Source organism: Rissa tridactyla, chromosome 8 (assembly GCF_028500815.1).
Source record: "Rissa tridactyla isolate bRisTri1 chromosome 8, bRisTri1.patW.cur.20221130, whole genome shotgun sequence".
In the NCBI taxonomy this organism is placed as follows: domain Eukaryota; kingdom Metazoa; phylum Chordata; class Aves; order Charadriiformes; family Laridae; genus Rissa; species Rissa tridactyla.
The window spans coordinates 27162480-27189353 of NC_071473.1; the positions used below are offsets into that span (position 1 = coordinate 27162480).

At 38.0% G+C, this 26874-nt stretch overlaps 1 protein-coding gene across 6 annotated transcripts in view; it reads right to left on the bottom strand.

Moving 5' to 3' along the window:
* Positions 1-28: 28 nt before the first annotated feature.
* SWT1 (SWT1 RNA endoribonuclease homolog) overlaps positions 29-26874 on the bottom strand; it is a 35464-nt gene continuing 8618 nt past the window's right edge. For 2 of the 6 annotated variants that reach the window (XM_054213327.1, XM_054213328.1), the window contains exons 9-19: positions 25465-25653; positions 24793-24886; positions 23335-23471; positions 22373-22524; positions 20946-21084; positions 19678-19823; positions 18047-18255; positions 16453-16581; positions 7140-7206; positions 6197-6261; positions 29-3157 (exon numbers count right to left, since the gene is read on the bottom strand). In XM_054213327.1, coding sequence (XP_054069302.1) covers positions 3052-3157; positions 6197-6261; positions 7140-7206; positions 16453-16581; positions 18047-18255; positions 19678-19823; positions 20946-21084; positions 22373-22524; positions 23335-23471; positions 24793-24886; positions 25465-25653 — 1433 coding nt within the window. In that variant the 3' untranslated portion in view covers positions 29-3051. Of the gene's footprint in view, positions 3158-5605; positions 5753-5867; positions 6020-6196; positions 6262-7139; positions 7207-9053; positions 9242-16452; positions 16582-18046; positions 18256-19677; positions 19824-20945; positions 21085-22372; positions 22525-23334; positions 23472-24792; positions 24887-25464; positions 25654-26874 lie in introns of those variants that run through there. The other 4 variants (XR_008468261.1, XR_008468263.1, XR_008468262.1 and 1 more) reach the window with 4 other exon arrangements.

The window sequence follows — 26874 nt, forward strand, 5'->3', positions numbered from 1 at the left end:
TTTTTGTGTATTTTAGAACTTTGTCATAGGGTTGGTTTTGTGTTTTGTTGTTTTTTTGGTTTCTTTTTAAAGATTTTGAAGATAATGCAAGAGAAACTAGACCGGGCATATCATTTCAGGAGCTTCCCCCAGTGTTTGTTTTGTAAGTTTGCATGTTAAATGACTTTTCCTGTAGGGTGTGTTCTTGAGACAGGAAGTGTAAGGTATATGGGGGATCGTTTTTTTTTTTTTTCATCAGGCCTTGTTTTCCTTCAGTAACTGGAACAATCTGTAACAAGAAGCCTTATTTAAATAGATATAATGGCTATTTTTTTTATTAAAAAAAGCTGACATGCCTGCCAATACCTTATCTTTTACAATTGCCTTTTTATAACAGTTTTTATATACTCAGCAGAGTATTTTATCTGTTGACATGTAAATGGCAGATAAATGGTTATTGAAGCAAAGAGACAACCGTGGAGTTTGTAGAGAGCAAGTGGGAAAACACGTACCGCTGTACGTGAGCTTCTGCCTGTGCTGTGCACTTGGCACTTGTTCTGCAGCCCCTTCCCTGGGGCCGGGGGGAGCGTCTCACCACAACAGGCTGCCCCTTTCTGGGCTGGGGCAAGGCAGGGGCCGCTTTCTGCACAGCCAGTTTAGTTACTAGGGGGGAGCTAACGTTTGTAAACCAAAAAACTTACATGTGGGTTTTTTTTTCTCATGGTTTTTAAACTCTTGCCAGTGGGCAATGAAAATGTATTCATCTGATTAGTAAGTGTCTTATTTTTCTAATACTACAAGCTGAAAGTGTGGTAGAACATAATTAACTTGATTTCCTATGTGCTCATAGTACTATGTTTTAGTTCACTTTCTCTGTTCAGCTGGATAAAGCGTTGGTTAGGATGACTTGGTGTCTAATGTGTTAGTGCTGCACATCTAACTCCTGGTGCCAAAACTAGCACTGACTGCTTGCTGCTGCTGCAAACACATTAAAGGTACCTTCTGGGCAATCCTTGCACCACAGCATCGCTCTCCTGTGTCTTTGTGTTCTTTTCTTTAACGAGCCAGCTTACAAACAGAAGTTTGCGATATTAAATAGACATTTCAGCTGTATGGAGGATGTTAACCTGAACCCCCCCTTGAGTAGAAACAGAGGCGGTGAAGTGCCATTTGAGAGTCACCCTCCAGAAATGGGTGTAAAGGGCTGCAAGCACCCAGCCGGCCCCTGGCTCCCGGAGTGCTGTCACAGGGAGAGTCACCTGCCTACAAGCTGCTCTTGGGATCTGTTTACTAAAAGCTCTGTGCAAATTAAAGCTCCGGAGGTGAGATGAGAAAGCTAACTGGAAGGAAAAGTAGTGCATAACACCACTGCACATCGAGCTGTGTTCCTGGGCATTAGGCAAGTAGCTGTAGGAAATGAAGCTGCCAGCGATGGCACTAATTTCACTCACCAGCATGTTCTTAGTCCACAGCTTTGATGCAGGTCTTAACCTGTAGCAGAGGCATCAGGCAGCTGTAGTTTGTTATTTCACATAACACAAGGCAGACTTGCTGCGGTGGGCACGAGCAGAGCACCGTGTCTCTACACTGGAGTAGGAAAACATCAGAGCAAAGACATTTCTGGATTATTGGAAGCTGTGAAGCTGGGTGCATTTGAACACAGAGAGTCAGTAACAAAGTAGTTGTCTTCATCTGTGTCAGGTGCCTTTCCCTAAAGGGTATCGAAAGCAGACATGAGCTAAGGCAGACACACCGTGTGCTTAAGTTGATCCATTTTCCTAGATTTATGATACCAATTGCCAATGGAGGCTTATTTGAGCATAACATGCTCATCCCGCAACTCCAGGATAACAACTTGAATAGAAATAGCCCTTGGAATGAATTGTGCTGTGACAGTAGCGCTACCAATCCACTTCTCTGACTTTCAAGCATCTGGGGCCAAGAACTGCATTAAACTTGCATCCACAGGAATTGGGCTAAGTGGAAACGGCTGTTCAAAGCTGTGCTGCCAGGTAGAGTCAACTGCCATTTACTGTAACAATAAATTAGATTTTTACAATAAAGGTTTTACAAATACATTCAAAAGTTAATATCAAAATAAACACTTTAGAACTTTGCCGGTCATCTCCTCTCTGTACAAATACAGCCATAGAAGAGGTAGCTTTAAAGGCCACAGCAGCGTTGAAAATGGCTTTTAGGAAGTTTCATGGACTTAAAGCAGTTTTGGAGAGTGAGAGCCGTCACCTGGAAAGCAGAGATAAGCCAAGCCACAGAATACAACAGCCCACAGGGGGAACACCTGCTTCTGCCTTTGCAAGAGACAGTGGCAAGAGAAACCACCGAGGACTCTTCCAAACCAAAGTTTCTATCAGGTTGCCGCTGCATGAGGATGAAGTAGGTATTTTAACAAAGAACAAAGATCCCTTTTCTCTGAAAAGAGGCCCAGGACAAACACACCTGCAGGAGGTTGGGTTTTGTCTTTTGGTTTTTAAAAAAAATGAGCATCAATCCATTTCTTTCCCCATTCCATAGCCTCTCGTAAGCCCTGTACAGCTGGCAACACAGGACACGTAACCCTGCAGCTGTGGTTCAGTCCTTGCTGCCCACAGAGGTAACAGGCAGCTCGGTATGTGCTCAGCTGCTTTCCTTTCACTCCTGTCGCCCCCACGTCTCACAAAATACTCTTTTTCTCACTGGTCACTTCCTTGAAGTATCAGCAAAGGAAATACCTTACATGGATTTTTCCTATACAACTATTAACAGACCAAGCCCCTAACAGGAACGTTTGGGATTTGGCCCAGCAGCCATCTGCAGGCCAGACCAGCCGCATCAGCCCACAGACCCTCACTTGAGACAGAAAACACCATCAGCTTCCAATTCTGAGTAGAAACTCGGACATTCGATGTCCACATGTAGCAGTTTTTTCCTTCAACTCTGATACAAAACAGCACCATTGAGAAAAAAAGGCGGTAGGTTTTTGTCTCCTCAAGCGTTTCCTCCACACATGCCAGAGGAGTTTGGAGAAGGAGAAGGCAGGGGGTAGGTGCTGCAGCTCCATACTGTCCTCAGGTGTCACAGCCAGCCCCTGCTCTTGGCTTCTGCGTGAGCCGACGCCTGACACTGCTTAATCGTGTGTTCCAGCTGGGCCAGCTGGCAACAGCCCACTTCTAGTCTTTCCCTGGAAAAAAGGATACAAAAGTTATCAGACCCATTTTACAGATGTAAACAGTAACAGACCCATTTTACAGACAGCAATCTTGCTGTATATTCCTCTAAAACAACATTCAAAGGGATTCTAATATCAAGCTTTAACCATCAAAAGCAGAGAATACGCGGTACCTCCGGAAATCCAGACCGATTTTTATCTTTATAGCAAAAGACCAAGTTTATTACAGAGCTCGCTAGTCATTACGGGTTCCCAACTGCATCCTGCAATCACATCTTTAAAAAGGAACAATTTAAGAGCCACACAGCAAACGTTAGTTCAGATAATATAAAAAGTTACTGTTTTTCACTGAATGTGTTTAATCTGCAAGTCAACTATACATTTCCTATAGGTTTATGTGTGGTAAATAGAAATAAGTTCTATGCACAGTTACAAGACGGTCAGAGACCGATTTTAGGCTTCTGGGATAAGGTGACTTCAGTTTTAGCTGGGTGCAGCAACTCCTTTTCCTCTCACACTCATCTGACACCAGGAATTTTTCTGATATCTGCAGATTGTCACTGATCAGAGACAATGTTTTACAAGCTTATGCTGGTAGAAATTAAATATTGTTTAAATTAGCTATTCCTAAAGGGACGTATTGATATGGTCACATATTCAACTGTGGTCTCATATTCAATATGGGACACCTGCACAGAGAAAAAAGTACTGTAAGAAACATTTTTTTTAAACAAAATAAACCTAAACCAATTAGAGTAACCCCAGCGATTCCTGCTCTGGAACACAGGGCAGGCTGGCAAAGGCTGCTGCATTTTGAAATAGCAGCCACTTTAGTTCAACACATGAAAAACCCTTTCCAGTTTCAAAGACCGTGAAACAAAGCTTCCATTTTTCAGAGCGCTTTAATACATGCTGGCAAAACAACCAGACCCAGGAGGTCACTTCCCCATGTCCAGTTTCATAAAAATCCTGCACAGACATGGAAGCACCACAGTTCTGCTGCATTTTTAGTTGCTCCCAGGGTTTGACCACCCTTCCCTCTGCTGCTTGCCTTTTTTACGGCAGTAAAATTGCCAAAATATCTGCTCTTGCTTTTCTATTTGAACTAGGTACTAGATGGTAAACTTGGTGACATGGTGAACAGCAAGAAAAAAATAATAAAATCCTAATTTCTATACTTAAGGTAGAGTATTTTGCAAACATTTGCTATTGCACTTAGAGAAAAAAAATCAACTACAGATAAAGCAGCTGAATTCTAGGTTTAAAAAACTGCCTCATGCGTAAGTAAAAAATGGTTATTTTAAACAAATAGCACAGATTTTTAGGTGTTGCTTGTGTAAGTATGATGTGCAAGAGACGCAAAAATTCCCCTTCACCCCCCCAGGGAAAAGGGGCACTCGCTATAACCCTGGGATCGTGTGTCCCTCCTGCCCACCCACCCCCTCTCAACAGCCCCTGCGCACTAGGGACGGGTGGGACCCCAGCTGCTCTCCACCTCCTCTGCTCATCTGCAGCCGCGTGGAACCTCTCGGGAGCTTACTGGGAATGATTTCTTGCTTTCCTACTGGGAAAGCGACCACAAAGCCTGAAACCAGTTGTCCTGACTCAAAATACAATTTAATACAATTTTTAACTAAAAAGGGATGCGGCAGCAGACAAACTATGCAGTTGTGATATGCATAATCAAAAAGGCAATTTCCAGAAAACCCAGTAAGTAGCGGTTACTTTTGCTCTAAGGCTGGCAAAACCCAAGGATTTTATACAAACACCTTAAAACAGCCAAACCACAGCTCAGTGAAAAGGCAGAGCTCCTTTTCACTTTTTGCTTTTCATTGTATTATGTAAAGGTAGTTTTTAAATATAATCGGCATTGAAAGGTCCCTTAGAGCAGCATTTGCGCCAGAATCTCTCCCTCCCTGCATAACTCTTCTCCCCTGACCCAGCAATTAGCACTTTCAAATTCCCAGAAGATTTAGGAAACCAGTATCAATCCAGGCAAAGGAAAGCTTTTTAGAATGATTTGCCTACTCAGATTAAAATAATCTGCAAGCCTTTTACAAAGCTGGTGGAACCACACATCCTATCCTGGCAAGCTACAGCTAATTCATATCCATACAACAGCAACATCAAAGAAAATATTTACCTGTCTCTTATTATTTGCTTAAGATTTAGTAAAAAAGAAACATTATGTCATTTTAAAAACCTCACAGAACCTGAATTTACAAGCCTTCAATTACACAAATTCAGAAAGACACCTTTTATGAGCCAAAGACTTTACAGTAAAGAACTGTAAGGCTCGCATGACAATCATTTTTAGATTAAAGTTTTCAAGGCCTTTAACTCAGCTGTACAACAGGACATTTATTTTCCTGTCACTGACTGTAAAACAAGCCTCCTAAAATGGAAAGAAGTACTTGGAATCTTATGTTTGTTTCTCCTTTTTTTTCTAACTGTACTTACCAATATCTTAGTAACATACAGTGGCTTAATTTATGACTTTAATAACGATGGCCACAACGCAGCACAGCGACTGCCGATACACCCAGTTTTCATGGTACAGTTCAATCCCTTGAATCCCCTTGAGAGTTTGCAGGGTTTTTTCCTCTGCTGATTTAAGCAAAGTTCTCATAATAACAAGTTCCATTACAAGAAATACCTCACCAAAACAGAATTTCAATTATAATCAAATTCATTTAAAATGCAGTCTCATGCTCTAACCCACCTTACAATGAACGCTGAACTATACGCTGCCACTAAGCCATGAATCCAAAACTGGCCGAGGAAAAAGGGACCAACACCTCACCTGGTAGCCAAACAGCTGAAAATCGCTGTGTAGACAGCTCACCTCCAATTTAATTTCTGTCCTGTTCCACTCTGTTGTAATAGTAGGTCATTTAAAAAAAAAAAAAAAAAAATCCTCAATCATCTTCCCTATGCCCCTCCTACAACGGTGATTGTTTATTACAATTGCTCTTATGGTACGCTGGTTAATACAGCACATGCTAAAATGCTCTCTCCAACCCCATCTGATGCGGTCAGTAATTGGCTTACCGATAGATCTCTTGTGAAACACACTCATAAAGCTCCTCAGCAGTGAATTTTATACTGTTATTTACCTGAAACAAAGAACAAAGAATTAACATAGTAATTTACCAAGCATCACATATCAATTAAAATTATACAGCTGGAGTAACAGATATGGTTAATGTATTACCTAACAGGCTCTCAAGTTGAGACAGTACATCAAAAAAGTCATGCTAGGTATTATAAAATCAAATATTACAAATTAACAATCGTGACTGTATGTAATGGGAGTGATAGATAGCACTCCAGCTCCCTTTTCTAACAATTTCTGCACAAATCTGGAAGACCTTAAACAATTCTTCCTCCCCTCTTAATTTACCCTATAGTTTTACGGCAAACAGAGTTCTGATTCGGATAGGCGAATATACAAGCCCAAACCCCAAATATATTTTCCAGTATAGGAGAGGCCTGCGAATACGAAATACATAATATACTAAATGGAAAATACCTCTATTATAGTCCAAACATTTATTTCATTTTCTCTTCTTAAAATCCTTCAGCACAAATGAGTTAAAACTCCATGAATAACCAGTAATTTCAATTTATCTTTTTTCCTGTGTACTGCAGCCATTACTCTGCAGAGCACAATGTACTCGCTTCTTAAAATGACCAGGTCAGGGACGTTTTGGCAACTTCAGCTTCAAGGCTTTTTACTCTCCACAGCGAGTCATCCCCCACAAATGAGTGCTCAGCAAGTCAGGCAAGCAATTAAATACCAGTGGAGATTCCAATAACTTTTGGTAGGCGCCAAGCAAAAATAAATTTTAACGTGCAATGCCTAATAAATAAGAGCACATCTTCAAAATTCTAGCTTAGTGGAAACACAATGATGAGACAGCTAACCTCGTAACTACTTTAAGTAAACTGTTACTGAAGTGTATCTGACAAAACATTAAAGAAAACTTCATACCTCGTTGCTTATGAGGACGTTATAGAGGGTCCAAATATCTTGGAAACTACTGGTTGGGGTCAAAATTCTGAAAAATAAAAGTTTGGGGATTTTTTTTACACAAGTATAAAAGGATTCCATGGAAGAGTTGAGAAAATAGTCAGAAATGCTTCATGGAAAAAAAAATATCTAATTACTTTCTTTAAACAAGAAGGAAATTCTGATCTTTGAAGAATTTTCCCTTCCACCCATCCCTTTCCACTCCTCTAAAATAATTAAATGAGCTTATTATTTTTATAAGGACTTTCTATGAAGGTTTTTTCCTAATTAAAAATTCAACTGATGTTTGTATGAGCAATTTCTCTATACAGACGGGAAGAAAACCAGCAATAATTAACAGTCTTTTGTTTCCCATAAGCAAAGCCTGCTATATGAATGTGGAGCAGCAGCAAAGTGACACGCAATATAAAACTTTCCCACATGAGCTACAGCTTTAACGCATTCCCTCCATTATTCTAATGTACAGCTCAAACACTACAATTTACGTATCAGTTTTGCTACTTCTAGTAATAACCAATTCCCCCCCAATATTGAGAAGCGAAAATGGGATTTGACAGCTGTAAAGAGGCGTCTTTATGAAGAAGCTAGCATCATGTGAAATACTAGTATTTCATTTAGCCGCGAATGCACACGGCGGCCAGCAACATTGCAGTCTTTTCCCAAAATCTCGTCCTTGCTGACCGCATTCCAAGCACAGATACCTGCCGTGGAAAAAAGCACCAGCTTTGGTGAAGTTCTGAGAGATGTACACCCATTTTCCACAAGGCCCCAGAAATGATCCAATAAGGAAGTTCTTCTCTCAAAAATTAATTCTCCTTATCTCTTGAAGCAGATATAATTCAGTTATACCTCAGTGTAACTTAATTCATTAAGATTCACTAGGATTCACTCACCAGGAAAAAAACGAACCCTCTTTAACATGACAAAATGTAAGTTAAAATCTATGTTAAAAACCACATAACACTTTACATATATTAAGAAATACTGATAAAATTCTGCCTTATGTTAAGTATGTAAGTAATGATTAAGAAAATGACTGGATTTGGAAGAAAAAAAAATTGGAAAAAAAAAAAAAAATCTTCTATTTGGGAACCTCTATTTACTTTCCCATGGGAAAGTGCCTGAATTCTCCCCTCCCTCCCCTTGCAAGCTGTAAGCCTTTATAAATGAATTAATTAGGAATTGAAAAAAATCCAGAAAACTAACAGAATAAGTTAAAATTCCCAATTAAAAATGACACTGTATTTTAAACAGGCTGGAAGACCGTGACATACCACAGGACTTATCCTAACTTGTAACTCCGCTGCTTATTTTCATCATGATTTTGCATAGGAATTATCACTGCTACAAAAATTAGTCACGCATTCTTTCTCCCTTTGTAAAAAGATGTACCCAGAATTCTTTTTTTTTTTTTTTTTTTTTTTTTAAATAAAACACTTAAACCTGCCAACTAAGTCAGCCAGAGAACCAATTGGCTAGTTTTCCTAAAAATACCTCAAAGCCTTCAGCCGCTCCCTCAGTGAGAAAGCTCCCAGCTTTGACAGCATAAAACCCTGGCAGAGACAATTTGGCAAACGCCCTTGGGAAGGCTGGGAATCTTGGCATCCCAGTCGAGACTCCCACCCACCAGCTCCGCGTTGCCACCAGCCAGCAACCTCGTCCGCCTAGGACAATACCTCAGCTTTTGTGGTCGTATCGCTCATCTGCAACGTAAATAAAGCCTGGGAAAGCGAGGTTTCTATGGCTGACGATTTTCCTGCCACTCTGCCTTCTATTTCATGCAAACAGGAGGAAAGCTTTGGCACGTTTGTTTTCACAAAGCCGAACGCAGAACCGTACAAAACATAAAAGGTAAGATGTTACTAATAACTTCACCTGAAGGCCATTACATATATTGCTACACAGTACGTTGGGGCAAAATATGTTCATCGCTGTGTTTTTCCCGTGGTGCCAAGAACACACGTGCAAGGGTGCAGGGTAAGTCAGGCTGCTGCCACAGCTGAGCTGCCGGTGGGAAACCCAGCCAGGAAAGCTTTCCATAGGAAGGATGGGAGAAAGGGCGGCTGGTGAGAGAAGTAAGAGCTGTATTAATTATGGGCTTCTGGATTTTGTGGAAGATAAACGTATGTACGAGCCACAAAAAGGTGACGGAGGGACAAAGGCAGGATTCAATGGTGCTGTCTTTCCCTTTGACCACACAGCATCTCCACCTGGCTACTTCTGTTCAGCTGACTTCTACCTTCCCAGGCCAGGGAAATGGCTAAAAACTTCAAGTTTCACTCCATCCTTCTTAGCAAGACTACGTTTAAAGAAAACCAGTTTGAAAGTAATTTCTGAAGCAATATTAGACCGGAATTCCAAGGTCATTCTTAGTCCCCTGTGGTCATACACAGACCTGTGTATGAAAGCAGCCAACACGCTGCCCGCATTCCCTTTCCCTTCACAAACGTACCACCGCCAAAGCATCAGCATCACATACGCTCTATTTGATCTTTTCTCACTGAAGGGAGAAAGTAAACAATTTATTTATTAAAGTTTCTGTACCTTGATACCAGTTAGGATGCTGCAGACTTAATTATTCCGTTGCTGTTTCCCAGACTACACACTGAACAAGGTAACCTTGTATTCATTTCTCGTGAGGACAGAAAATTGAAAAACACACTTATTTTGGTACTGCTGACCAAAGTGTACTAGCAAACTGCTAACATTATCATTTTGGCTCACTATACGTTACCAGACCCCAGGCGATGTACAAACTGGCCCTGTTTCCAGTGCTTTGGAAAAAAAACCCACAAAGTAAAACGCGTAAATAAGCATACAAGTAACAACGTTAAATCCTGTCACTTATTTTATGGCGTTTGCTTGGATTATGGCGTTGATTCTGGGTTTATAACACGAAATGAGAAGTCCAACATTTGGCTCAAAGCTCTACAATATCTTCAAATAAAAGACGTTTGTTGTTTTCAAGGAAGAACTACTGCTACACACGGAAAACTGAAAAGAAGTTGGTGAGAAGAGCTTGCACAGTAACCTCCCCCCACAAATTCTTAACAGGTCAGCATTCATAAAACATGTTTATTGCTGTTTTCAACTAAATAGGAACTTGAATACAAGCTCCAGTCTTGGAATATATTTTTCTGTAGAAAACTGTAACTCATTCCTGTCTGCAGGGCAATGATTTCAGACCACCGCTGCTGTCTACTGGTTTTAATCATTTTATGTTCTTTTCTTCTTCTGTAGCCACCATTTTGTTTTATGGAAAATAAAAATTTCAAGAGACGATATACATTGGGTAACCCAGACATGTTTGTATGCACATGGACTGCATCTCTTACTTCCTTAAATCATGTTGATCTTATTTTCATCGAAGTTTCTCAGTGGAAAAAAAAGTCTGCCTCAGCTATAGAAGTATGCGTAGAGAACACCCTCTAAATTAATAATACATGAAGCAAATGGGCTCTTCTGCAAAACTCTTCTAAAGAGCAATCTGAATCTCAGTATTGTGAGCACCGCAGCATTTAACCACTGCTTTTGTTTCTCTCTCAACACAACATCAAATATATTTCAAAAGCAGAGGGTGGAAGGCCACTGAATCACTTTGCCTTCCCTATCGACACAGCCATGCAAAACCAAACTACAAATGACCCCACATCATCCACTTCAACTTGTAATTAATCCAAACATCACGTTCTGAGCAGGTGTTGGCAGGGATGCTGGGTGACACGAAAGCTGGACTGACATTAAAATGCAAGTTGTTGATCAAGCTAAAAACTATAGTGTAGTTCTATGCATTTTTCTGAAAATATTTAGTACGTGAGGTAGAGAAGAGCACGTCAGAGAAAGACACCAAAAGTGACTATGGGTCACTCTGGTTACAAAACAGAGCTGAGATACTGTTCTTGGGGCAGCAGGGAGAAAGGAGAGAGTCAGACATAATGATTTCTATCTCGTAAGCAATAGGTCTTCTCACTTGGAACCTTTCTTTACCTACTGTCACTCATCTGATGCTAAACGTGTGCAGAGAGTGTAAGATACGATAATCAAAAATGGAAATGGACAGGAAATAGCTCAAGACGTGGTTCCTCACTTGTGCAGGGAGAAGATCTGGGAAACAAGCAAAGCCTATTTGGAAAGGATCAGAAAATTAACGTACCAAATAGAAGGAAAAAAAAACCCAACCCACCAGGCAATCTGGCAAGGAAAGCAGGTCAGCCTGCCAGCTGCCCACAAACACTACAATTCTGGGCAATGACAAGTAAAGCATATGGATAAAAGTCGTATGAGACTACGTGGTAATCACTCTCAAATGTGGCCAAACCTCTGTACCTCAGTATTTGTCACACTAAGCCGTTCCTCTTTAACAGTTGTATGTAATCGCCTGTGGCATGAGACTGATAAAATTGTCACAAAGCATTAACCAATTCAATAAATCCCTACAGTTAATCAAAAAGGCATATGACTTAATCATATCAAAGCCAATTCAACCCATTAAAAGTCCCATTTAACCTCACTGTCAGAATATAAGGGCAGTAAAAAAAGACAAGAAATGGAAAACCAAAACTTCTATGCAGCTTATTAACAACTCCTCATTACACTACACTACAATAAGGGATTCGAACTGGCATTACAATGATCAACACATGCCAGAGTTTTGTTCAACATCAACCTATTGGGAAATGAAGGGTATTTTTCCCAAAATAAAGTCAAGGTCATGCTTTCTTCTATTGTAGAAGAAGTACTTCAGATGTCAGATCCTAGGGCCACTTTGTCTAGACGCCTATTCTCTAGCTTTGCAAGGTCAGAAAGGACCATGGCTTTCACAGCGCTAACTCATTTATTCGAACTTCTCTGCTTTTTAGACTGGCTTAAAGGCTACAAGGCTTAAGAAGCTGCCACAGCATCACCTCTGCCCTGCACCTTGTTAAGCGCTGGCCAATTTCAGCTGTATTTGCCAGAAGCAGAGGTCTTGACCTTTATAATTTCCTACAGCTCTCATTAAAATAGGCAGAAGAGCAAAGGACAAATTGGGACCCCGGCAGCAGAGAAGGCCGTAGGGAAGTTCCAGTGTAACAGGAGATGGCAAAGAATCCACGTAGGAAAGGAAACACTACAACTGGGAGAAACCTTTTTGTCAGATACTGCCCATTTTCAACTATATCAGAGACAATAATTAAACTAAAGGATACAATACTACAGAAAGATGAGCTTTGGAAATGCTATTAGTGATGAAAAGTGTTTTTTTAATTAGTAGCCGAGGGGATGTTTCCACATTCCTGCTGACCCCTGGGGAGGCACATTTCTACACACAATGCCTCTCTGCAAAATGCCTTGCGGCTCATCCGACCCTAATCCTGCTCCCAGCTGTGCCAATCTGACTATGTGTGGTCAAAAACACTCCACAGAGGGGGTATAAATCCTTCTTCTGCTCACCATTTGGAATTTATACGAATTCCAAATTGTTGTTCAGAGATGAGCTGACAGGTAGCACCGTAAGCCAGATCTGCCACTAAAAAAAGGCAGAGGAAATCATGCCCTGTGTTGTATAACATTTAAACGCGGTATTTCCAACACCCATTTCTCATTCACAGTAAATTGTGTTTACCTTGGAAAACTGCATAAAGCCCAGCTCCCTGAGCCTGAAATTTACATGGAAAGTAACTTAACTGTTCTCCTTCAGTGAGTTAAGTACATTTCAGCTTTCACCTAAATAAATTAAAAAATAAATAAATAAAATAAAATTTACTAGTGGTAGGAAAGTCAAATACTTTTTGAACTGGGAGTAAATCTCCATTTTATTTCCAGAAGGAGACTGCATGTGGAGGAAGATTAAAAGTAGAGCTCTTAAACTAGAGACCTTATGCTAGAAATTTCTAAATGTCATGGCAGCCAAAGGGAAGGAAGACAATTTTCTAACTAGACACCAGGAAAATGAAATCTCAATCCCTCCACTGACTAGCTGAATAAACAAAGAGGAAACAGCTTCTCTACATCTATAGAATTCTGGTTTTAAATTAATAAAACTGTAGAAACGGTTTTAAATTATTTAATCCCCAAACGTTCAATTCAGTGAACTTCAAGTCAAATATATCTCATATATACCCCCCCATTAGCGATACCTTGCAAGGCATTCTGCACTACTTAGAATAAAATCTGTAAAGATTGATTATCTGTGCTAAGTTCTTAAACATCTCTGCTCTCCAAAGATGAAGGCCCTGAACAACTTCCAGCAGAATCACTGGAAGAATTTCCACAAGGGATGAAAGATTTGGCACAAACTTGAAAACCCTGAGTTGCAGAAATACTTCTGTTGCCTCAAAGAGCTTCTTGAAAACAAAGAAGTTTTCAAAGATAATTATTTTAATTTATTTTAAAGATTTAAGACACCTAAAATTACGTCCCCTAATTTAACTGATTCCAAATAATACTCAACCCAAATAATACAGAACATAAATACAAGTATAAACCACCACTGAAAACAGTCAGAAATGTTATTCAAACCAAAATTATTTAAAAACCTGTCATTGTTTTACACTTCTACTTGAAGTATAAATTTCAGAGGTTTAATAATCTTTGTTCGTTACTAGTCAATGTAATATACCTCAACATACATAATACCCTCTGCCATCAAAAGTGGAAAATAAGTATTTTATGCTCACTTTTTAAGTGAGTAAATCTCAAGAACACACTGGTGTAACAACGGTTGCGAGCATCAGCTATATTTGATGCGACGACTAACACATGCTTGTTTAAATACATTCCTGCTGCCAAAAGAAGCAGGTAGGTAATCAACAGTTGCTAACCCTTTCAGAGCTGAAGTACTGTAAAACGTTTATGGCATGCAGTATTTTGCAGTATAAATGCCATTCTGCTACCAATGCTGTTAGAGGAAAAAGCAAAGACGAAATTAAAAATCTGTATGATATGCCAAAAGTTAGAAAAATAGGGTAAGATGCAAAAAGCTGTTACTAAGACCACTTCCATGAACCAGCTCTTCGCCCGCCACCCCGCCTTTAGATATCTGTATGTGTCATAAACATGTTCTAGTCATCAAGTCTGAATAGCTGTAGTAGTGCCACTAGTATAGTATTTTTTTTTTTGAGGAATGGTATCATTACACACATTTATCTCAAGAAGAGTGAATGTGCTTTTCTAAGTGTTTTTAACAATCTGAAAATCTGAACTTTTAATGAAGTTGAACTTTCAATATCACTTATTTGTAAAACTTCCAAACTTTCATAAGACAGTTTCTCTCTTTTTTGTTCTGGACAGCAAGGGATAGAAGGTAACACGGAAAAGACTTGTATTTTATCATGAAAAGCTGTATTACCTGCAAATATTCAAGCTAGAACTTTTTCACTACTTTTTCTCCAGATGCCTCCTTTTCTGCAATCACACCATTAGATTAACTATAAATCACTGAAAGGATTTTTTTCAAAAAAAAAAAAATCAAGAAAAATAAATATACTCTAAGTTCAGTTTTACAAAGGCTGAACAACCTACGCAAACTGAGCCTCCCTCTTTCTTTCGAAAACTTCAGACTTTTTGTTTTAATATTCTGTAATATATATATAAAGCTTCAATGATTCATAAATGTGGCTTCTGACTCTTTGGAAAACCTACTCAGAGTTCTCAAACTAACTTAAATACCTACACTCAAGACTAAGCCAGAAGATTCCATGTTACAGTTTCTCTGAATTTCTTGTGCCACGATGCCACCTACTGCAACTCTGCAACAACCTCAGAGCAGGCATTTCCCAATGCAACCATGCAGGAAAACGACTTCACTCCAAGAATCATCCTGGATGCATAAATACTGTATTCCCATTTAGCAGTCAAAAAGAAAATTTTTTAAAAGTATGAAAGGAATTTTGGAAGCCATTTCATAAGTGTTATTGAGTGTCATGGTAATCACGTGGAACCGAAAATAGCCTCTCCGTTTCAAGTGAAGTCAAATGGCAGAATCCCGTTTGTCTTTGCTCACAATATTCTCATAGCTCTAATCAAGAAAATACATCTTTTGTAAAACAGATTTCTCGGATATAACGTTAGACTTTTTCATTTTTACAGCATTTTCCCATAACGGGAAATACAGGAGATAAACAGTTTTCACTGAAAGAAATAAAAAATGTCCTTTGTTATAGCCACATGAAGTTTTAATGAAACACCTCTGTAACACAGAAATAACAACACCGAAGCAACATATTCCCATTAAATCTCATCCACCACATATATAAACTCATACCACAGGATTTCTTACAAGAACTTTAGGACTGGAATGAAAAGAACCAAGTTTAGCAGTAACCTGCTTTATTAAAACAATTTTTTTAGACAAAAAACTGACATCGCCACTACTAAAATCTAATCTCAACTGGGAGTACTAAACCAAACAATCGCAATGAAAACGGATCAATTATCACCAAGCTATTCTAGCTCACATTTCTACCCTTATGTTTCAGTCTTTCCCTGCTCCAGAAGTGCCGTGACAGGTCAGACCTCACACTTCCCAACTGGGATAACCATACGCCCACACTTGGCAGGACTGTTGTGGTTAAGTATAGCATAAGGACTGTGACCCTTCAGGACAGATTGCAAAGAACAGCGCTAAGTACTGATAGAGCAAGTTTGAATATTCACTACTGCGATAGAATGATTGAAAAAACACTTCTTGAAAAAGATTATATGCTTATTAGATAATCTCTAACAATGCTTTAACAGATAGCTTATGCTTTCTGAAGCTTTAAAAAACAGAAGGAAGACAGAGGGAATATTATCCTTCCTAAACTGAGAGTCCAGCTGACTGGTTGCCATTGTTACTGCTGCAATATAGGTTTTGTCTCATGAAGAACAATCTAGAATTTGTAACAATGAAGTCCCAAAACTTTATGTCCTTCTCTATATCAGAAGTTTGTCCCAATTCCAGTGGGCCTCACATTTGAAAAACAAATATTCTGAATTATTCAAAGTTCTTGCCATCAGACCTCATTTATTAGTTATTCATGTCGTAGTTCCACTTATACTCTGAGCAGAGGTGAGTTGCTCATCATCAAATACTGGAAAACAAGTCCCAAGCCATAAAAGAAAATTCACTACAAAAGATCTGAATATCTGCAACAGTTTCTTATTCTTTTGCTACCAAGAAATGGTTCTAGGTAGCCTTGATATCAAGATTTTTACTGAAAATCATGTAACTAAGCACACATAATAAACTGTAGTTTGGCACGACTTTTAGTGACTGTTACTAGCAGTAGCTTTTATGACTAGCTTAAATGCTTACCTACTAATTCCTTCACGGATACCATTCACAGCTGCCAACAGCTTCTGCAGACCTAAAAAAGCTTCTTCAAAGGAAGACTTCGCAGTCACAGTTACTGCGTTGGGGTCCAACTTTTGGAAAATTTCAATACTAATATTAGAAAGAAAGAAAAGACATTCAAAAGCAGTTAATAAAAATCCTCAAAATTCAGAGAAATACAGTATTTATTATATGCATTGTATTTTGACTATTAAAGAAAAACAAGGTCAAGTGTAAATCTATACTAAAACTATGTTATCTAAAATAGTCTTAGAATAAATAGTAGAAAAAACATGCCCTAAAATCGTACTTCTCTGTTTAAAATTTTCCTATATAACAGTATTTTACCTTCCCTGCAATAGTTGTGCTGGGATGATGAGCTGCAGAGCACTCATGAAGAATTATCCCCACAGCAGCGAGATTAGTATTTTCTTGACATGAGCAATAAGAGCGTGAAATTACCTTTGATTCTAAAATTTTATCCTCTTTTCACAGGATGGTCTTTAACAGGTGGCAAGAGCCAACATTTAAGTTGCATTTTCTTTATAAAGCGGCACACTGGAAAGAGTGTATTCCTTGATGCCTATACGAAACCTTCAAATTCACAATTTCTATCCCAGGAAGAGAACTGTTCAGTAAGAGACTGTTTTCTGGCACAGATCCTTAGCTGACCTGAACACCACACCGAGCCATCTCCTGACCAGCTTCAGTTCAGACTAATTTGCACTGGTGCAAGCCCAGAGCGCTTATACTGGTGCAGCTCTACAGTGCATTCAAACGCTAGTGTGGAAACAGCATCGGTAGAGTTATTATCACTATTTGTTAGGTGACTCCTTGACAGACCACCAAAAATTGAGGTCATTTGTGCCTGATGTTAACTCAGTGTCTCTCCTTTGAAAAGATTTCAGATTAAGACTACAAAAAGAAAACACAGTATTTATTCAGTTTTTGTGATAGCATCCAAACTCATCTCAGTGATTTTCAAGCAGATTTTTCAAAAATAACCAAAACACTAACAATGGTAAAACATCTAGATGGAGGGTGGTTTAATTTTATGGTATTTTGAGTTTAGACGAAAAAAGAAACTCATCACTAGATTCTACACTTGGATTTTATAGAGTGAAGGATTTTGCTTAACAGGAAAACTTATTAGAAGTTTAAAAAAAAAAAACCACTGAACAATTTTGCATAGGCTAGTATACCTCCACAGGTCTTCGAAAGAAAATAACCTGAGAAAACTTAGAGCTTGAATTCCTATTTTTCATGGATAAAGATGAGATTTCCATGGATGGCTCACTTCTGTGGCTTTTACAGGGTTTTCAACACCATTCTCTAAGGCAACTTATTTCAGCCACTGTCCAGAAAAAGAGCAGCAGACTAGACAGACCACTGACTACATCCACATAACAATTTGTATGCTCCTAACTTGTGTGTGGGTTTTTTTTGTCAATTTTGATTAATTACTAATAGCTTCTTATCTAAAATAGGAAAAAACCAAAAGCAAGCAATTTCTAAAGTGTGTTTGAAAATTATGTAAGGTTATGTAGAAGTTCTGAATTTCTTCAGCGTACCATACCTGTACAAGTTCATTGTATTCCATACACCTTCAAGGACTGACCAGATTTCCTGGTGCCTGTTTTCTTGAGCTACATGAAAGCTTGGATGTATCTTTTTTTCTTCGCAGTTTTGAAGATTTGGTGCCATTGCTTCCATTTTTTCACATACAGCATTTTCTGAAAGAACCATGATGTCTTCTGATAAATCCTGCTCACTGTCTGACCTCACCTTATAAAACAGTTTAGCAAACAAATAATGAGTGTATTTGGTTCCTAACTAAGAAAACTTGAGAACTTCTACTTTTTTTTTTAAAGCACTGCTCAAAAAAGCAAGGCAGATTTCTTCTAGTCATAACCATCTTTATTATAGTTTCTGGATAGAAAGCTTCTCTCAATCTTTCACCAATACATCTTCTAGATGTATGTAGGGCTGAGGGGAGACCTCATTGCCCCCTCCAACTACCTGAAAGGAGGTTGTAGAGAGGTGGGTGTTGGCCTCTTCTCCCAGGTGAATAATGACAGGACCAGAGGAAATGGTCTGAAGTTGCGGCAGGGGAGGTTTAGATTAGATATTAGGAAGAATTACTTTACTGAAAGAGTGGTCAGGCACTGGAACAGCCTGCCCAGGGAGGTGGTTGAGTCACCATCCCTAGAGGTATTTAAGAAACATCTAGATCTGGCACTTCAGGGCATGCTCTAGTGGCAGAGATTGTAGGTTGTTTGTTTGTAGTAGTTGTTTTGTTTGTGTGTGTGTGTGTGTGAGTGTGTGCGCGTGCGCGTGTACGCATGCGCGCAAAGGGAAACCCTGTGCCAAAGCATCCCAGGCACGGTAAGCTGGTAGAAATGAGAAACGCTTCTTACTCTTACTCCCTATCCCATTTTCCTCTGCAACAGCCCAAAGTATTTATCTACTCATTTGGTAAAATGGTTCAGAAAGTTTGTCCAAGCTAAACTGAAACTGATGTGGCACAACCTAGTCTGTGTAAGGGCAGTTCCTTGTGAAGTGACTGGGCAGGACAGGGAGAGCGAAAATGAGTTTTCAGACAGAAAGCTTGTTTCTTACAGCAGCAGCGCTCACAGAACTGCAGACTAAGTGCCTGACTGCAATGCACACAGAAGTTACAGCGCAGCAGACAATCAAGACTCAGGACACCCCCATTAACGATCAGAAAGCACATGATACAAGCAAGTCTTTTCTTCACGTGCAGCACCAGAGCTACCAAGACAACGAAAGCTGAAATAGCTCGCCTAGGAATAGTAATGTTGGAACAATGTCAGAAGTAGAAACAACAATTCTAATTTTAATCTTAATCTTTAAAACCCTTTTCCATCAGCTACAAACACAAGAGAAAACCAAGACATTCTTCCTGAAAGCAGCTAAATAATGTTTTTCAGTCACCTTCCCAATACTAACACATTTATATTAGGACCAAAAAAGCCTACCAAGCATATACATAAAGGCAGATATTTGCTACATGAATATAAAAGTTACATTTGGGGTCTATTAATTTTGAAAACACTCTAGCAACAACATTTCATGTGATAATTTTTTGAAATTATGGGAATAATTTAGAAATCTAAGCCAGGTTTGTAACAGGAACATGGAGCAATGTCAAGATGTCAGGTGAGCGAATACTAAAGCTGCCCTTACCTCTGTAAGTGTTTGGTGTAGTTTATTCACTTCAGCGTAGGCCTGGGGAAGTACGCCGTTATAGTCTGACCTTGAACTGAAAGCATGGAGTAATTTTTTGGATTCCTGGAGCAAGATACCCACTGTTGTGGAGTCAACTGTTTTACCTGGTATTTACACAGTAACATGGGAAATGAGGAAAAAAAAAAAGGTATTAGATGTTAGGATTTATCAATCTCAGGAGGCAAATTTAATACTGAAATATCTCTATTAACTTGAAAATGGTTCCGAAGCATTATAGATATAACAGTCTCAAGAGAAACATGTGTGAGATTAAGATTTTCTGGCTTCTTAATCAAGGCTTCCAAATTTATCCCAGGATCTGACAAGATGATCAACTCCGATATCTAAAATAATTCTGCAGAAGAGCAACATCCGAAATGCGGTATACCAGTTAAAAACAAATCTTTAAATAAATGAAAGGGTTTGGGGGTTTCTTTGGTTGGCTTTTTTTGAAAACAAACCTCCCTGCCCTCATCTATCACATTAAGTAGTCTTTACTCCTTCACAATTTATTTGGCAAATGCAGATCATTCGGCCATACATAACATGGTAGCAAAGGAGGGAGAAAAATTATTTCCTTTTAAAAATAGCTCACAGACTTTGGTGACCATTAATGTATACATTCATTACAATGTTTTTCCCCTGATTTTTTGCAGGTAGATAGAGATGTGTGAAATAAGTTCTTAAATGCCTGATAATGTCCATACATTTGCTTTTACTATCTTTGTATAAAAAATAGAAAAAAAGCCAGCAGAATACTGAATTACAAGAAAGGGGGGAAAAAAAGTAAAAAAAAAGAAAGACACATTTCAGAAATAATTTTCGTGATTTTTGCAGGTGATATTTAGAATATCTGAGACCAAAGCCTGGACAGACTTGATCTTTGCACAAGCTTTCTTTTTCCTTTTTTTTTTTCATGTAATTCATAGCTCATCAATTTCAGTTTAATTCTGGCTTTAAGGCTATATAGCGTTGTGATTTTGTCACGCATCCACTGAATAAATTGTAGATCAATACAAAAGTAGATAAAGACTGTCCAATGTATGGCTCCATTTGGATAATCTTAAATTGGAGAAAAAAAAAAAAAAGCAGAAGCAGATGGAACACATTACTATTTGACCATACCGAGTACATGCCTTTTCAAAGTATCTACTTTTGTAACTACTAAAACCAGAGCAGTGAGTTTTTTTCACAAGTTTACAGTTAACGTTCTCAGAGATTCTTACCTGTACAAAGGTGTTTATAAAGACATTCAATGGTTGAAAGTAAACTCCTCGGCACAACGTAACCAAAAACAGCCATCCAGTGTTTTTTATAACACTTCAGCAAATTTGCCAATGTCCATGGTGGCTTCAGATACAGTATCTGAAAGACAGTCCATTATAAATTCAAAGGCTGATTTTCATATAGACATATTCCTAATACATTCCACAAGTGCTCTATTCTTCAATAATGTTAAGATTTGTGCTTGCTGAAGTAGAATTTTAATGACTCCTCAGAAATAGGGCTATATTCAGATTTAACACGTTTACCTATTAAAAAAGATTTGATTCAGCAGCATCATGGGTTAAACAGTCATGTTCATGTAGAAGCATTCAACGTACAACCATTTTAATGATTTTTGGTTCCCCTTTCCTCAAACGCTACAAATACTCATAAGTTATCTCTTAAAGTGATTTAATATGTTACTTGTGTACAAAAGTCAGCACAATCGTAAGTATACCTTTGATTTTCTAGTATTGTTAGAAGTAAAAATAAACACACTTTTCCTAGCTGTGACTATATATACATAAAGTAATATATGCATATTGCAATAAAATTGAAATTTATAACTACCAAGTGAAACCAGAGTTTGAAAAGATGTTTAAAGAAATCAACTAAGTTAATCAGAATGGCCTAAAAGCTTAACAACTCATCAAAGCTCTATCTTGTGGAGCAGCAGTCATCAGATGTTGGTAGGGGTTTTTTTTTGAAAGCCACAGAGGCTTATCTGCAATGAATTTAAACTTCTAACTGACCCCTACCAGCTATAAAATGGAATCTAAACCAAAGCATGGATAATTTGAAAGTGCCTTGTACGTGAGTATTTATTGTCTTGTTAACAATACTTTTGAAAGAGTGAGAGTCTGGAAGTTCTCTTTAACACCCTTGTAGTTCTGTATCTGCATTGTAACCAATTGATCTGTGAGCAATTTTATCCACATGGTATCTAAAAATACTGTTCTGATGGGGAAGAAGTGCCTGCAATAACAGTGACTCATTATTATATAAAACGTGATGGAATAATTTCTTGAAGGGCATATTTACAATGCAGTCATTTAACCATACTATAAAAGCAGAAATAGACATTTAATGCAACTAATAAAAAATAAAAAAGTTCTGAAAATCCACGCTGAACAGCCAGCATCTCTCTTACTGTATTATTAAAAGACTACTAAAATACTGCACAGTCATTATGGGTCAAATTGAATAATCTTGTTATAAAATGAAATAGTAAAACTTAACACTGAACTGTCCGCTGTCAGTGAACTGTTATGTTAGTCAAATAGGTGACTTAGCTGTTTAGCTTAGCACAGGTACTGAGATTAAACTACCAACGACATTTAAACCTCTTAATATGTGACATATCAAGCAAGATGACATAAGTAACCACCTCCATCCATAGGTTTCCGAATGCAATTTTCATTTCAGTCTCCAAAATACAAGATAAAGCTTCTCCTAAGTTCTTTTCAAGGTCTGGAAGTATATTTGGGAATTGCGCAGTAAGGCTAGCATCACCTCTTTCTGTTTTCTCGAATTCTGTATCTGTCAAACCAATGATAATAAAAGGTACTTATTGCCAACTGTTTCTGTATCTAATTTATGTTGATAGTACATAATTAACTTGTCCCCATAAATAAAGACAGACTGCACTTTATGTTATAAAGCAGATGGGCTACGTCTAATTAGGTTTCATGTATTTCTAGTTATACCCATTTGTATTTTGAGTATTTTTAATTATGAGCTACTAACCAAGAAGATTAATTTCCCCAGAGAATCATTCATTTGTGATCTTAATCCACATTTCTTTTTTCCTTAAATAACTTAGAATATATACAGCCAGTGGGGTTATCAGCAAGTATAAGATCACCTTTAATACTGTAAGCTGTATTTGTATCTTTGAAGAAATGAACAGGCAACCAAACAATCAAGTTCTACTGTTTGGGCTGCAGGTAAAGGTATCAGCCTAAGATGTAAGGAGTAATCTTGGCATACTGAATTTTACAACTACTAAGAACAGGACCCAAACTGGCTCAACTGGAAAAACCTCTTTTCAGTCCTAAAAAGTTCAGGACACCTTTTAAATTACTACAAACACAGGAAATTTATGCTGTGTTTTTTCTACAAAACAAAAAATACAACACATTTGAATTTCCTAGAACTCTAGGAGACTGATACTTCAATAAAGGTCTCAAACTTTAGGAAACCATTTACCTTTAAAAATAAAAAATCTGCCCCAAACAAAAAGCATTCCTGAAGATTCAAAGTATATGAAAACTGAAGTTTTCTGTCTCCTACACTGATTATTACGTTGCTCAAAACCCAGGATATTAAATGCATATCAAACAAACTTACCACATTTTGACTGTTGCAGCTCAACACAGGTCTGGTGCCTGTTTACATTCAGATTCTGTAGAGCAGTAACTAAATCAGCTTTGCAGAATGCCTTGACCTCACTCACAATGGCTTTATTACATAAATTTTTATCATCCCTAGGAGAAGAGAATTCATTGTTGACGTAAAACTGGCATTACTACATAGTAAGTAATAAAAGTAACACACTGAAAAAACTGTCTTTGGCAAGCTTATTTTATGAGCTTCATTATACACGAAGTTTTCTTTCTCAAGCCATTAGAAGCAGTTCAAAAAATAAAACCAGAAAATTAACTAATGTATCGATTCTGAAAAAAATAGAAACATACAGAAAAATGTTTCGGGCTCTAGGTTTGCTTTAAGAAAAAACCGCTATACAGCAATGATGCCTAGTTGCTATGATCTTCGAATGCAAACAAGGTAATAATTCTAAGACCGTACTACCTTATTTGACTGCTACAATAAATCTTATTTTTGACACCCTTTTTTACTGTTCTGCTGGCCACATCATTGCCCCAGATGCCGCCCTGAGGTATACACTGCTCCACCAGAACTATTACAAAGATGCACACGTTGAATCCTAGTACTTCCTCAAAAATTCCCATTGCTTATATTGATAAAGGCATTTTCAGATGAAAAGCACTTCTGAGGTCACCTCTTGTTCTTCACCCAGAGAAATCTAAAATCATTATCAATAGTGACTGGAACAGTGTTTTCAGCCGCAACCCAATCCACACACGTCAACTTAAAGAAACCAACTGATGCCTAGTGTCTTAACCCCATTTACTGGAACTACGCAGGAAATGGTTCTAAGCAGAGACCAAAACAAAGTGTTTACAGTGCTCTCAAGGAATATTAGGCCTTTAAAAACTAGCTTCATGGGACTTGTATAAAATTGAGAATCAATACTCAGAAGCCAGCTGTTATCCTCACAAAACAAGAACAGAGGCAAACCTATCTCCGTATTCCCTCTTTCTAAGATAAATGCTTAATGCCCATTATTCTCCACAAACCAGAGGCAAATCTATCTGTATCTTCTCTAAGATTAACCTCTGACAACGTTTAACACTGTTCCAAACCAGGTGCACAGAAACAAGGTATCTAACTGGATGTTACAAATTATTTTTTTTCTATTTTGTAACTCCAGTAATATTTTTTTTATGAGAAAATGAAATAAAATCTGAGAAAGCTATTATTTAAAAAGTTTTAAAATTGAGTATCAAGCAAACAATTCTACTTCAGGCCTCAAGCACATGAAGCTGATTAAGTCTACAGTCTTTGTGTTTTATTATATCCTTCTAGCTTTTAAAAGGGTGATTGCTCTTCAAAAAGCTTACTTCAGAAACAGCTCTTCATTTTAAGATATGATTTGAAAATAATGTATTTGGCATGAGACTAACTGACACCTCGTAAGAGATGTAAAATCACACAGGAACTCACGTGCAGAGTATGACCACAGCTTGAGGAAAGAGGTTCTGATACTGCAGACAACATTGTAAAACACGATCATCATTGTTCTCGTCACTCAGGCCATCTGCAAATTTAGTTAAGACAGTGCTGACATGTTCACAAGTACCTCAACATTAGAAATATTTCAGCGTAGTCATGGTACTGTTTTTAAATTTAACACTCCCCAAACAAGGACAGAGAAGTGTAATGTAAACACAAATCTCAGCTTTGAATTCTTACGTACTACTGCACTTGAAAATGCTACGGTTTTGCCAGAAAACATCAAGTGAGCCACATGTAAATTTGAGTATGTTAGATTTTGTGAAGACTGAGTCAAAAGCAAAAGCACACAACATATCCTTAGCTCACAGGTAAAACTAACTAGATGAATTTTTATTAAGTAATCCCCCGCTTACCAACAGATGTAGCTAAAAGTGAGAAATAACTGATAAAACAATAGTGAACAAAGTACTAATCTGAATAAGGTATTTGCATACTGTAGCCTCCGATATGCTCTGAAGGCTGCTGTAAGCTATTAGCTAATTTTAATTAGCAAATTGCAGACTGAAGACTGTATTAAACTCAAAATTTAGTGCTAGGGCTCACTTAATGAACTACAAAGATTAAGTACCCAAAAAAAAAAATCGATTGCACATATCTTACATATTTTTTGAGAAGCAAGCTGCATGGATTGCCCCCACAATTTTGAATCTTGGTTTTTGAGACACATGTAGATGAACTGGACTGCAGGGATAGCTTTGTCCCGAACATGCTGCAACATTTTCCCCTTCTTCAAGTTGTCCAACTCTTGCAGAACGACCCAGGGAATTATCAATGCAAGTCTGTTGACGCCTGGAAAGAAAAAAACCCACAACCAAAAACCAGATATTTTGAAGGGCCACACAAACTAGTACAGATAACTTTTAACTCAAACATCATATTTATGTAAATTCACACCAATCTTTTTTGCCAGTAGTTTTCATATTCCACGCTCAAGAGTATCTAGCATTAAAAAATGAACAACTGAAAAAGGTCAAGTTCCCTCTTTCTAATCTAACCTCAAACTGACACTACATTAGTTACATGTAAAAATGATAATATTAGGCAAACAAAAGGAAGATACAATTTTAATCAACAGTATACTTTGATAACAGCATATAGGAATATTATACAATATATCTGCAGCATTATCATCTTGTCACACACTCACTGTAAGATGTTAAAGCAAGGTGACAGCAGCTGAAATAACAGGCTGAAAATACCTGAATGAACACAACAATTACTGTGCCAAAACAAACATCAAATAAAAGGAGCAATGGTTTGTGCTAATTGCCAACCAGCATTCCTAAGCCAGGAATAGAAAGTATGGATGCTGGACCATGGTTTTATTTGTATGTCGGTATGGTCTGAACTTTAAAACTATCATATATGAAATACATGGTAAAACAGAAATTTAATGCCTGTTCTGTTGGTCCACCCACAACAAATACTTCAACTGTTTTCTTTCTCATTCACGTTATAAGAATACAGTTTTGAAAAAATATATTAATATCCATCTGCTTTGTAATAAATAAGGTCAGGAATCAGCAACCTTCTGAACATAATGGGCCTGGTGCAGGACCAGAAAGTGGGAACTGCAGTATTCTAAAAAAGGTACCCCAGTGTGCACAGTGCAACACCATTCCTAATATGGGAAAGAGAAACACAGTCTGACACACTCTTGAAAATTACTCAGACCCTTATTATTTTCCAGGTGGCCGGAATAAGTGTATTCATTAGCGGAATGCATCAAAGCACCCGAAGTATTCTGATAGATTCCAAATATGTCTACCTACATAACAGATTCCAAATATGTCTACCAATAACTGACATGCACAATCCTAACCCTGCTAACGTTAAATCACTAAAAGCTTCACAACATATTAAAGCCAGGGTCTGCAAACCAAATTCTTGAGAAATTGCTCACACATTTCATGAATTCTGTGACCTTTACCAAGACAGAAATAAAGCACTGACTGACTGCTTATCAGATTTTAAATGTTTATAGATTTCTAGAAAAAAAAAAAACGCTAA